At 33.4% G+C, this 13,812-nt stretch overlaps 1 protein-coding gene across 2 annotated transcripts in view; it reads right to left on the minus strand.

The window, feature by feature from the left end:
* Positions 1–925: 925 nt before the first annotated feature.
* Positions 926–13,812, minus strand: part of ITGB1 (integrin subunit beta 1) — a 52,997-nt gene continuing 40,110 nt past the window's right edge. The window contains exons 12-17 of one of the 2 annotated variants that reach the window (XM_053670975.1): positions 12,185–12,423; positions 11,705–11,927; positions 10,831–11,063; positions 8,824–8,990; positions 7,815–7,894; positions 2,088–2,155 (exon numbers count right to left, since the gene is read on the minus strand). In XM_053670975.1, coding sequence (XP_053526950.1) covers positions 7,820–7,894; positions 8,824–8,990; positions 10,831–11,063; positions 11,705–11,927; positions 12,185–12,423 — 937 coding nt within the window. In that variant the 3' untranslated portion in view covers positions 2,088–2,155; positions 7,815–7,819. Of the gene's footprint in view, positions 2,156–7,814; positions 7,895–8,823; positions 8,991–10,830; positions 11,064–11,704; positions 11,928–12,184; positions 12,424–13,812 lie in introns of both variants that reach the window. The other variant, XM_037137006.2, reaches the window with a different exon arrangement.

A 13,812-nucleotide genomic window follows, 5' to 3' on the forward strand; every position in this document is an offset into this window, starting at 1 on the left:
TATTTACTGTAGCATTATTTACGATTGCCAAGATGTGAAAGCAACCTAAGGGTCTATCAACAAGATGAACAGATAAAGAAAAAATGATGCATATATACAATGGAATATGATTTAGCTATTAAAAAGAATGAGATTATGCAATCTGAAACAACATGGATGGACCTAGAGCATCATGTGTTGAGTTCAATAAGTGGGACAAAGGACAAATGGCAGATGATTTCACTTACATGTGGAATCTAAAGAACAAAACACATACACATGCACAAAATGAACAGGCACATTAGAAACAGACTCAGACTCACAGATACTAAGAACATTTTTGGAGGGGGTATACAGAAGTTGGTTGAAAAAGTTAGAGGGATTAAAGGAGTACACACTAGTAGTTACAGAATAGTCACAGGAATGTAAAGTACAACACAGGAAATATAGTCAATAATACTGTAAAAACTACATATGATATCACATGGGTACTACATTTCTTGAGGTGATCACTTTGTAAGTTATATAAGTGTCTAATCATATGGTTGTACACCTAAAAGTAATGCAATACTGTACGTCAATTGTAGTAGAAAAAAATTAAGAATATTTTTACAAAAAGGAAAAACCAGAAAAAAAAGAGAGGTAATTTTGCTTAATGTAGGGATGAAACCTAGCTCCTAGTGTAGTGCAAATGGGGGAGGAGGAAGAAATAAAGATTTACCCAATATTATTTAGAGAGCTCAAAGATAGTGTGAAAATCTACTTCATTATATTACTTATGTCTGTAGTACATCTTTTTTATTTTCTTTTTTTAAAGAACTATGTTTTTAGCTTCTTAAGTGAAATACCCACTCACCAGTAATATTTTATACTAATGTCTTTAAGCTATAAAATTTTCATGTAAACACACTGATAAAATATACCAATACAGAATGAAAATATCCAGTTTAAGTTATTTTAGGCCTTTTTATTTAATAAATAAATTCAGTAAACAGCATTGTAAAAGTGAACTATTAAAATTAAAAGGCACTTAAAATAAGAGTATGACTGATATGAAACAAAGTGGGCAACTCAAACTGTGAGGAATAAATACACAGTGGTCTGTTACATAGCACTGACTGCCAGTAAGGCTGGCATAGTGATGGTAATTGCATAAGCTACAGTACAACTTCACATACTCATTAGGCAAATTTATAGCTAGAACATCAAAGAAAAAGTATTGATTAAAGTTTTACCCCCAAACTGCAGATACATTAAATGATTAGAAGTGGTGATGAAAAGCACCAGGCTTTAAACCAAACAAAATAAAATAAACTCACCCAAAGGTCCCAATTTGGAATATACTATGTAAATTAAGACCTTTATGTAAATAATGGTAAATTACGAACTTTTGCCTAAAATTTCCCAATACTTTTAATCCAAGGCTTGAAGTTATAAAGAAAAGGCATAAAAGTTGCAAGATTAAGTAACTCTTAAAATGGCACATACATTTTTAAAGCTGCTTCCCCTTCCTAACTCTGACATTTTCCCATGGCTTCTGTAGATCAAATATTTTAAAACTATTTTACACAACTAACTCCTAACATCTCCTAACTCCTAACTCATCTTTCAGATATGTCATCAGTCATGTATAACAGTCAAGTAGCAAAATAAATTTAAAACAATTCTAAGCTAGCTAGTAAGACCTTGGACTTTCTTATAACTAAAAAGTGACATATTTGTAAAGCTAAAAATCTGTTTGAATACTTCATACTGAGAAATGCTCATCATTCTCACTACTTTAACTACTGCCCTTTCAATAATCCTAGAAAGATCATTTAATCCAATAAGCACTTGAGTTAAATAGTCCAGGAGGAAAAGGATAAAAAGGCACAAGGTGACCTTAGTGACAAAAATAAGCATCCTGTCTCAAGTCTCGTGTCAGTCCCTGGCATTGTTTATAACATTATTTTCAAAATTACAGAAAAAAATGAAGATTATACATATTGTACATTTTCGAAACCTGCACATGAGTAAAACCCATGGTGACATTGCCCTAAAGCTACCTTATTCTGTGACTATGAAAATCACTACTTTGCATTCAGTGTTGTACAATTTGTACAGGTAGTGTTCATTTTCCCTCATACTTCGGATTGACAACAGTTGTTACAGCACTCTTATAAATAGGATTTTCACCCTAAAAAGAAAAAGAAAAATTCTCAGTTACTCTACTAAAAGCATGTAATATTATTTTATAAAACAATATTAAAAGCGACAGTAATTTTTGGAAGTTGTTTCTATTTTATCAGTCCAGATATCACGCTCCATTTTTAAAAGGTATTAATATTTACACTAATATGAAAAAGGGAAGTTTTACTCAACAGGTCTAAAGCTGCCCTAATAATCTGGCATTATTCATTCCTGAGTCTTTCCTCCACGGCAAAGTTCATTCAAGAATGTCCTCAATGGCAGTGTTCTGCTCTGGTTTCTCTCTTTTTCTTTTTCCTTTTTTAAAAAGATTTTATTCATTTACTTTTAGAAAGTGGGGAAAGGGGAGAAAGAGAGGGAGAGAAACATCAATGTGTGGTTGCCTCTTGCACACCCCATACTTGGGGCCTGGCCTGCAAAAAGGCATGTGCCCTGACTGGGAATCAAACTGGTGACCCTTTGTTTCACAGCCCGCACTCAATCCACTGAGCTACAACCAGCCAGGGCTCTGGTTTCTCTCTTTGAACTAGCTTTGAATGCCTGTGTTAAGAAAGAATTAACTCTTTTGCCATCAACTGCCTAATTCTTAAGCCTTTATTGTGCACAGAAGATGCCTGTTAATTAAAGGGAACCCTTGGCTTTCATTTCTCTGAGGGAGGGAGGTGTTCTCCTGAGGTTCTTCCACAAAAGCTGCTAATTTAGAGAGCTCTGGGGTAAGGTTTTCAGTGTCACTCAGGGCACTGAGCCTCTACCAAGTCACTACAAACTAAATCTTCTTATAATGTTAACAAACATAATTACCACTCTTCATAAAATATTATTCTTCGATATGGTACTGGTAAAATGTTTTATTTTTATTGTGATACTGTATTTTAACAAACAGTACTGAAATCAGATCCAGTAAATGACTCAAGCCATAAACACACGAGTTCTTTCAAGATCCAAAAGTATACTGAGTGATTGATATTTTAGGCAAGAAAATAACTAAGAAAACTATTTTTAAAAAATAAGAAAAAGGGAAAAAGAATAGTCCATGATAGGCAGCTCAGGTAAAAAAAAAAATTTAAATAAAAAGGGGAAAATAACATACAACCCCATACTACCACTTTCTGAAAAAAGTCTCATGCTAATTGATACATTCAGCTATCTGCTATAGCACTGTTTCCTCCTGTTCTTGTAGGTTGAAAGTAGGCTTGAAAGCCAAGTGAGAAATACTGCCCAATAATTCTCTATCAGAGAAAATTACATTAGGTACAAATCAAATATTAAATAAAAACTGAAAACATTGAGACAAAAATCATGATTTAAAAATGTTTAGTTATATCTTATTATATTACTAGTTGCAGTTAATTTTTAAAAATATTTATAGAAAGCATATAAACAGTAATTTTTGCTGTTAAATTTTATTCACACTTCATTAGAGTATATTTGGGTCTGGCTTTAATTGCCACAATTTCTGCACTTTAGAAGGATACAGTCTGGTGGATGACAAACATGAAAATAAGTCACTTTACTATAGTACAATACAAAGTAGAATTACATGCATAATAAAAAATAATTTAAGAAAATATGAATTGACTTTGAGATCAGAAATATTGTCATAGTGAAACTGAGTACAGATAAAAATATTGAAAGGTAAATAGAAACATACACAAGTCAAAGTTCAAGGTGTAGGAAAAGGAATATTATGCAAAAATATCTCTGGCTCAGAATTTTAAAGGATGCATGTAGGAGTGTATGTTTTGAGCAGTGGGGAATGGAGAAGAGACAAGAAAGAAGACAGTGCCAAATCAGGCAAGGTCCTCTGTGCCATGCTAAACAGATGGAATTTTATCCTGTAGACAGGAAAACAATGAGGGGACATATAGCACATAAGGGCCGGGTCCTGAGAGACACCAAATAAACCACTATGATTTCAGCAGTTAGTCTGAATACCAATTAAAACATGATGACATGCCTTAGCACCAATCCCTTGTCCCCCCATAGTGCAAAATGTAGCTTGATTGTTCATTTTTCTCAGAAACATGGAGGAACTAAGGAGTCCTCAAAGACAAATAATATAGATGATAAAAATCATATAATAATCAAATTCTGAGCTCTAATCCCAACTGAAGCCAATACATTATCACAAACACATTACAGCAGATATTTCACAACAGAGACAGTAAACTGGATCCTAGCAACTACATTCTTAACAAGTTGTAGAGTACAAATAAATTACACTTGTTATTTTCATCTATAGTACTGCCCATTCTTTCACATATGCTGGGAAAATAAATGATCACTTAATTAAGTTTATTTAAAATAATGCTTTAGGTAAATCTAATATTTAATACTTACGAATTATAAAGGATGTAAACAAATAAACAAACAAACCCAGAAAACAAAAAAATGAAAGAAAAAAAATACTTGTTATGGACAAGCCCAAAGTACAATTTTTACGGCAGAACTTACCTTTGGAGGAAAGTTTCCCGTTTCATATACACAAACATTTATATTTATTATTTCAAAGTCCATTCAAACAAAAATTCAACATGCAAGGTTAGAGGTGAAATGAAACTATCTGCATTAAGCATCATTTTAAATGAAGATAAAGAAAAATAATTCAGATTAGTTTTCATCATTCAGAATGCAACCCACCTCTATTCCCAACCAAAAAGCAAAGCCTATCAAGAGAATAGGGTTATACTTAGAAATGTACTCAATAAAATTTCATCTTTGTGCTCACTCTGGAATGGCTAACAGGGATAGCTACAGAATCACCTCTACAAAATACATCAGATATACAATGCATGACTGTGGGAGATTAGGAATCCATTTATTTTTACATAACAGCAGAGAAGAACAGACTAAAGATTTTTTAAATTTTTATTTATTTATTTAAATATATTTTATTGATTATGCCATTACAGTTGTTCTATTTCCCCCCTTCATTCCCCTTCACCCTGCACACTCCCTCCCCCACCATCCCCTCTTTAGTTTATGACCGCGTGTCTCAAGTTCTTTAGATTCTATATTTCCCATACTAATCTTGCTCTCCCCCCCATCTATTTTCTACCTACCATCTATGCTACTTATTTTCTGTACCTTCTCCCCCCTTCTCCTTCTCCCACTCCCCTGTTGCTAACCCTCCATGTGATCTTCATTTCTATGGTTCTGTTCCTGATCTAGCTGTCCTCTTAGTTTGCTTTTGTTTTAGGTGTGGTTCTTAATAACTGTGAGTAGACTAAAGATTTTAATCTACTTGAACAATTATAAAGTTGATAATCTGATTTTTTTAATGTCGTTACTTGAGTCTTATGAGATGAAATAATTACAGTGGTTGCTCATTATCCAATTAATAATATAACTGATTGGCCCTGGCTGGTATAGCTAAGTGGACTGAGTGTGGGCTGTGGACCAAAGTCGCTGGTTCAATTCCCAGTCAGGGTACATGCCTGGGTTGCGAGCCAGGTCCCCAGTGATGAATGCATGAGAAGCAACCACACAATGATGTTTTTCTCCCTCTCTTTCTCCTTTCATTCCCCTCTGTCTAAAAATAAAATACAACCTTTAAAAATAAAGATGACAAAATTTATGTACATATTGACTGTCAAATTTTGGTCCCATATCAGAACAGTGCTTTATAAGCCATGATTTATTTTAATTTCTTGATATTCATGCATCAAATTCTATTTTTTATTTACATTTTAATTTTTCTTAACAAACCAACTCAGAATAATCTGTAGCTACTAGTTTGGATTTCACTAATGAATAGACATTTTTACATTTGCTTCTTTAATTATCCAAAATGCTTATTTTGGCTGAAAAAGTAACATTTCAGCCAAAAATTAACAATTCAAACACCAAGTTTTGGTATTATTAATAATTTCCTTCAAAGTATAATTCAATGCACAGTAAAGGTAAAAGATTTTACCTTTTGGACATACAGAGTTTTTTGTTCTATGAGAAATAATCCTATGAAATTGTCAATATTTGACTGCTTTGACGTACCACGAAAAAAAAAAAAAAAAGAAGAAGAGAGTGAGGAAAGTTCTGAGGAAGGAAAGCAGGGAGAAAGAAGTGAAGAAAGAAAAGTCCAAGCAAATCAGTTTCCTTCTAAAAATGACTTCCTGGAAAGTACTATGTAAGAAAAAGAATGTGGCAAGTCTCAGACTAATGTGAAAATGGAACAACCTTCCTATATATGAATCTGACTATATTTTTCTCCCATAAAATTTAACTTTGCCATTTCAAGCCTCAAAATATGCTTAGAAATAAAAGAAAAATGAGACCAGTAATAGACTTTAATATTATTAATATTTCCTATGTATCTAAAAATACTAACATTATTTTAAGACCTTAGTTATTATTAGCTTTGGTTTCTATGTAATAAAGTGATTTCCCTTTTATAATGTTTATCCAATACAGCAGTGTTATTCTAAGTTACAATAAATGTCAAAAGCTATAATTCTCTACAAAGACTGATCTATCTCTTCCTAATTGGGTAACAGAGTCTCCTGAGAATATGTGATTGCTACCAGTTCAAGGAAATGGAGGCCAACTGCCTGGGTTTGAGTCTTAGCTCTTCCACTGATGAGATGTGAACTTGGACCAAGTTACCTAATCCTTCTTGTGCCTTAGTTTTCTCATGTGTGAAATCAGTAGTTGGGAAAGGAAAGAAGAATTCTATATGACGAAGAAGGAGAAACTGTTCTAATTACAATCTTTTTATCACAGAGTTTTAGGGGTTTATACTAAAATATTCTAGAAGCACTTCATAAAAATACAAATATAAGGAAGAATCCTGTCCACTACTGGGAAGACAATGAATTTACCATCCAGGTAAGAGATAGGCCCATCAAAATAACTTGTCCTAGCTTACAGAAGAGGATAAGCAAGCCTTATTACAACTATGAAATTTTCAACTAAGTTTTTATTTAAAACTATAAACTTTTCTCTTTAAAGTCTTGGTTATTTTTTTAAGTTCAATATTACATTTGAGTATTAGACTCATTCAATGATTAACAAGAAATATATGTATATATACAAATAAAAGGTCTTCTGGTTTTTAATAGAATTTCAAATCGCAAGAATAAAGAATCTCAAAACTGTTCTGGAATCAACAAATGTTATGCCAAGTTACATTTATTTTGTCCTATTTTGCAATTTAGAGTCACATTCATATTTCACTATTTCACCCTAAAACTTACATAAGGAAACTTCTTCTATAAGGATAATACCACGTAAAGCACTGGTTTATAGTGAGGATTATGACTGACATGCTGATATCATGTCAGTCAAAATCAACACCATGCATTAGACATTCTGAGTGACTCATTGTTAAAGAAATGAAAAACTGAAGCTCTGGAAACTGAGTGGCTCAACGCTATTTATTCTACCTGGTGGAAGAGATGGGATTTCACTTTATTCTGTCAGACCACAAAGCACATTCTCTTTTCACTACAACACAGCTGCTGCTTCTAGGCCATTATTTTAAAGTCCTTCTAAACACTAACTCTAAATTAACACACAAAAAAGAAAGGCCTAATATCATCATATAAATAAAGCCAGATTAAAAAAATAGCAATAGTGATAAAGGACACACAGTGCAGTCAAAAAGGATGACAATTCACATGCAAAGATAGAAAATGAAAGAAAATACGAACGGCACTTAGAGACCAGCTTTACGTCCATAGTTTGGATTCTTGAAATTATTAATAGGACTCCTGTAAATTGGATTTTCTTGCTAAAGTAAAAGAAATAGTTTCTAATGATTTCATCAGGAAAAATGAACATGCACAGTGTTTAAACACTATAAAAAAGAATTTTTACTATTTCACAAATTTTACTATTTTTATAATTCTAAAGTTCATTATTTTAAAAAAACCCAAGTAAACTACACTAAAATGCAAATGAGTAAAATTCATTTACAATTTAAAAACACTAAAATCTGTCATAGCCTTCATGTATTACAAGATGACTACATGAGGGCCAACATCTGGTCACCCTACCTCTGACTCCAAATTTCAAAGCCCTGAACACTAGCACAAACTTTCAGCCACTAACATTTACAAACAATTGTTTATATAAAGCAAAGTTATTTGCTTTATATATAGTTTATACATCCTTTATATATCCATTTTAAATACAGTTCCATGAATTCTCAAATTTATAAACATATCCACAATCAAGGTATCCCCAAAAAGATGCCTCATGACCTTTACCCCCACTCCAGCCCCTGAAAACCACAGATCTGACTGCTGTCCCTCTGGTTCTGCCTTTTCCAGAATGTCATATAAATGAAATCATACAGTATGTAGCCTTTTGAGTCTGGGTGCTTTTCACTTAAGGTTCTTTGTTTTAGACAGAGAGAGAGGGAGAGAGGGAGAAAAAGAAAGAGAGAATCTTTCCATTGAATAGGATTCCACTTTACATGAGATGAAAAGGCAGAAGAGCTGATTTAAGATCAAAATTATAAAAGAAATAAGAATACTGACCACAGTAACCAGAAGTTACATTCTTACAGCTTTTTAATGAGTATATTTAAGATTTTTTTTACTAAATGCAACACTTAATGAGGACATTAATAATCAGTTTTATAGTAAATAAACAAGTCTCAGAAACATTACATTTACTTTATGACCCACCTTACTTTTTAGATATTTTGCAACTTACCGTGTCCCATTTGGCATTCATTTTTTCCTTTTCAAATTTGGCAAATTCCCTTCGGTCATGAATTATCATTAAAAGTTTCCAAATCAGCAGCAATGCAAGGCCAATCAGAACAATTCCAGCTACCACACCAGCTACAATTGGAATGATGTCTGGACCAGTGGGGCACTCTGTAAAGTATGGGGGAAAACAACAACAACAACAACAATAAAAACTGAGCACACAGGGGATTAATGTGTGTAGAGTATGGCTAAGACTACAAAGAACTGAACAGTCTCTTATAAAAAGTGAATATAAACTATCTCAAAGAATCTATAAAAAGACATTAAAACTAACAAGTGAGTACAAGGCCACACATTAGATGATTAATAAAAAAATCATTATGTATCTCTATGTATTATACAAAAATTTGTTTTTGCATATTAGGAATTGAATTTTAGAATAGTATCCTCTGCAATAGCTTCAAGAGTCATGAAATAGTTATGTATAAATCCAGCAAAATATGCACAACATTTGCATGCTAAAAATTACTAAACTGTGCTGAAAGAAATCATTCTATGTTCATGATTTAGAAAACACGGTATTTTAAAATATCAGTTCTCTTCTAATTTAATCAATGCAATCCCAAATCAAAATCCTGGCAGAATTTTTAGAGTTATTAGCAAATTAATTCTAAAATTTACAAGGAAAGTAGAAAACTTGGGAAGTGCTTGAAAAACACTTTTGGAAAAGAACAAAGTTGAACTCACATTATCAGACTTCAAAAATAGTATAAAGTGGCAGTAATTGAAACAGTGTAGTATCAGCTAAGATAGTCACAGATATTTAACAGAATAGAATATTAGACTCAGAAATAGGCCCACACAAGCCCTGGGTGGTATAGCTCCGTGGACTGAGCACGGTCCTGCGAAGCAAAGGGTTGCCGGTTTGATTCCCAGTCAGGGCACATGCCTGGGTTGCAGACCAAGGTCCCCAGTAGGGGACACATGAGAGGCAACCACACATTGATGTTTGTCTCCCACTTTCTCCTTCCCTTCCCCTCTCTCTAAAAATAAAAAATTTTAAAAATTAAAAAAAAAAAATAGGCCCACACATATGTTATCTCATTTCAACAAAGGTTAAGAAAGGTCAGTCTTTTATACAAATGATACTAGAACTACTGGACATTCATATGCAAAAAACCTGAACCTTACTCCAATACTAAGATTAACTTAAATGGGGTAAAGACCTAAGTGAAAAACCAAAACTATAAAACTTCTATAAGAAAACACAGGAGAAAATCTTAATGAACTGGAGTTAGACAAAGAGCTCTCAGATGAAATAACAAAAGCAACATATATAAAAGAAAAGCTTGGTAAACTGTAATTCAATTAAAATGAAAGCTTCTTGTCCTCAAAAAAATCTTGCTAACAAAATGAAAAGACAAGGAAGAAAAGACTGGGAGGCACTATTACAAAACACAAATCTGAATAGGCAAAACAGTATTGAGACTGAAATCAGATTGGCTCTTCCCTGTAAACATATGCATCCCATATGGTCCCAAATCCATTCTTTTTTTTTACTTTTTTTAAAAAAATTGATCTTCATTGTATTTTTTCCCATTACCAAATCCATTCTTAATATCTATCCAAGAGAAATGAAAACTTACATTCCCACAAAAAAAATACAAAAAAGCACATAGACACACCAAGCTCCAAGTTAAATTATCATCAATAATGATGTAACTCAGTATTACTAAGTGTCAGGCATTGTGTCAATGGACCACTGGACTTAATCTTCAAACTATCCACTCATAAAACTGTAGACTTGCTTTCTCTTTCTCATTTCTTATATCATTACTTAAATACTATTTTAAACTTTGAGACTGAAAATAGCAGTGTCCCAACTGGAAACTAAAATAGTCAAGCTGGAGGCTATTCCTGGATATCAGAGAAACTGCTGGTCGGCCTAAAGAGCAGAAACAAGACATAACAGAAAATGAAAGGCATTTTGAAACCATCGGATTTATACCTGGAGTCTCTACAACGTGTACAATGGCTTCATTGTTCCCATTCACTGAGTATGTGAAATAGAACCAGCAATCATCAACATCCTTCTCTTTGCAGTGGGACAAAGGATCAACCTGGCCTGGTTGGGGTAATTTGTCTCGACTTTCAACTTTGGTAATGTTAAAATGGGAACATTCCTGTGTGCATGTATCTTTCTTTTCTCCTTTATTGAAGGCTCTGCACTGAACACATTCTCTGTTAAAACACAAATTATTACATTTAAAATTTATTATTTAAACTTAAAGGTTATTGTGTGGGCTAGACTCAAAATTTGACCAAATTAAACCAAAAGCAATAAATATTTGAATAAATGGAGAGGTATACAATATTTATCAATGAGAAACTAAATATAAAGATGCTAGTTTCCCAAGTGAAATGATAATTTATATTACAGTTCAAACTAGAATTCTGAAACAGAAATAAGACTAGTAAAATAAAACTAGTTCTATCATATATTAAATATATAACATAAAACCAAAATACTTTAAACAATTTGTTGCTGATATAATAACAGTTCTTCAAGAGGGAAAACCTTCCATTGTGCTTAGTCAAAAGGTAGTAATTCAGCAATTGGTAATGCTAATTTAACAAAGGTTACTATACAGATTAAATTATATAACAAATTCAAGTCAAAGTAACAGTACCACTCTCATATCATATGTTCCAATACCATGAGGTATTGAGAAAGGATATTTTAAGATTTAAAGATTGGGCTTCTGTGGTGCACATAATTTACAGTGGTACTCTTTACAGTGGTAATTACTGTGGGTATTCTTGTGGATTTAGTGATAATACATAGGGCAATAGACAGTAAATATCAACTAGTTCGAACTTACTTATGTTCAGCACAGACACCGAGGCAGGTCTGACACATCTCACAAGTTGGCCCTTGAAACTTGGGATCCGTGCACTTGCAGGTGCCACATTCACATATGCCCCGGCCATTGCAGATCTGTCCATTTGTGGCCATGCATGACGTTGTGTCCAGAGAGCAGTCACACGCACTGCCTGTATAGTTGGGGTTGCACTCACACACACGGCACTTGCAAACACCATTTCCTGTAATTAAAAATATCATTTCTTGTAACAATGGTTAATATATAAAGACCAAAGCATTAACTTAAAAGTAAAAATAAGCAATAATGAGGAATAAAGTGTATCTAAAAGATGAATGGACCCTCAATGCCGTACTCTATTTATCACAAAGCAAACTCCAAAATATTTTTATTGTATTAAATGAGAATCACAAAAAAAAAAAAAAAAAAAAAAAAAAAAAGAGAATCACATTTTATAACCATTTGGGACCACTTTCTCACCTCCACAAATTAAGCCGTTGGATCTATCACAGTTGAAATTATCACACTCGCAGAATTTGCCAGAATAAATTTCATTTGTATTATCCCTCTTCCTACAAACACACTGCCCACAGACACACTCCCCATTGTTGCTGCAGATCTCAGAGCTGTTTTCTTTCCTGCAGTATGCATCCATGTCTTCACTGTTCACTTCATCTGTGCTGCATTCACAGTGTCTGCCAACACGCCCCTCATTGCACCTAAGGAGACAGTCCAATATTTCAATCCCATAAATAACAACAAAATAACTAGTTATGCTTCTGCAAAGAATGAGAGAAGAGATAAGACTGTGAACAATGTCTTTAAACTACAAATACATTACAAAACAGCGTTCCTGTACACAAAAGTGTATGTATGCACATAAGACCAGCCATTCCAGTTCATACAGAATAGATGCAAGGGTCTAGGGAAAAAATCTTTCTTAAGGAGAGTAACTTTTTAATTAAGATGAAACTGTAATCTAACAATAAGTAGGTAAATAAAACATTTACAAACAAGATAAATTTATTTTTAAAGAGTATGTTTGCAAGTGATAGCCTATTACATTTGCTATTATAGGTAAAGTATCTATAAATTTAATGCAATGGTCCAATTGTTAATCTAAAAAAGCACAATAAACACACCCTAAAAGTGCATGGAAGCTGAAGAAAAACACTGAGCATTATCACTTTAAAACAGAAGTAACATACTGTTTAAAAATAAATGTATCCCACCCTGACTGGTGTGGCTCACTGGGTTGGCCGTCCTCCCACAAACCGAAAAGTTTCTGGTTTTATCTCCAGTCAGGGTACATGCCTGAGTTGCAGGTTCGGTCCCGGTGATAGGTGACTGATTGATGCTTCTCACATTGCTGTTTCTCTCCCCCACTTCCCCTTTCTCTAAAAATAAATAAATGAAGTCTTTGGGGAAAAAATGTATCCTATGGGTCCAGACTTTTCAGATACCCTGTATATTTTTAAAACACCTGATGCTTATTAGACACGGAATACATTAATTCTGTAGTGTCTGCTAAATATATAAAGGGAAGGAAGGCAAAACACATTCAAGATAACCTGTTTAGTTAAATGATATTTTACTAAAATTGCATCTATATGACTCCGGATATGTAGGTCAAAAATAAATATCTTAATTGTTCTTTAGAACAGATAGTTAATAACTGATGGTGAAACACAGACATTTATTTTTCTCATGATTAAAACCCTTAAGAGGCCAGTCCTTTGGGACTGACATTTATTTAAAAATGCTCCCCTCCTATTACAATTTTAAGGGGAAAGCTGTATAAAGAGTATTTTTAATTGTAATTTTAAAGTTTATTTTAGTTTTAGACAGTGGAAAAGGGAGGGAAAAAGAGAGGGAAAAAATGTGTGGCCACTGCTCACACACCCGACTCAGGACCTGGCCTGGAACCCAGGAAGGCATGTGCCCTGACTGGGAATCGAACCAGCAACTGTTTAGTTCACAGGGCAGCACTCAATCCACTAAGCCACATCAGCCACGGTATCAACTGTAATCTTTAATTAAAAAGTACGTAACCACAGTGTAGAAATGCAATTTAAAATAATCTGATCAAAGTTAATTTGATTCTAAGT

The sequence above is a fragment of the Artibeus jamaicensis genome, unplaced genomic scaffold (genome assembly GCF_021234435.1).
Source record: "Artibeus jamaicensis isolate MK-2021 breed Jamaican fruit bat unplaced genomic scaffold, CSHL_Jam_final contig_659, whole genome shotgun sequence".
Classification (NCBI taxonomy): Eukaryota; Metazoa; Chordata; class Mammalia; order Chiroptera; family Phyllostomidae; genus Artibeus; species Artibeus jamaicensis.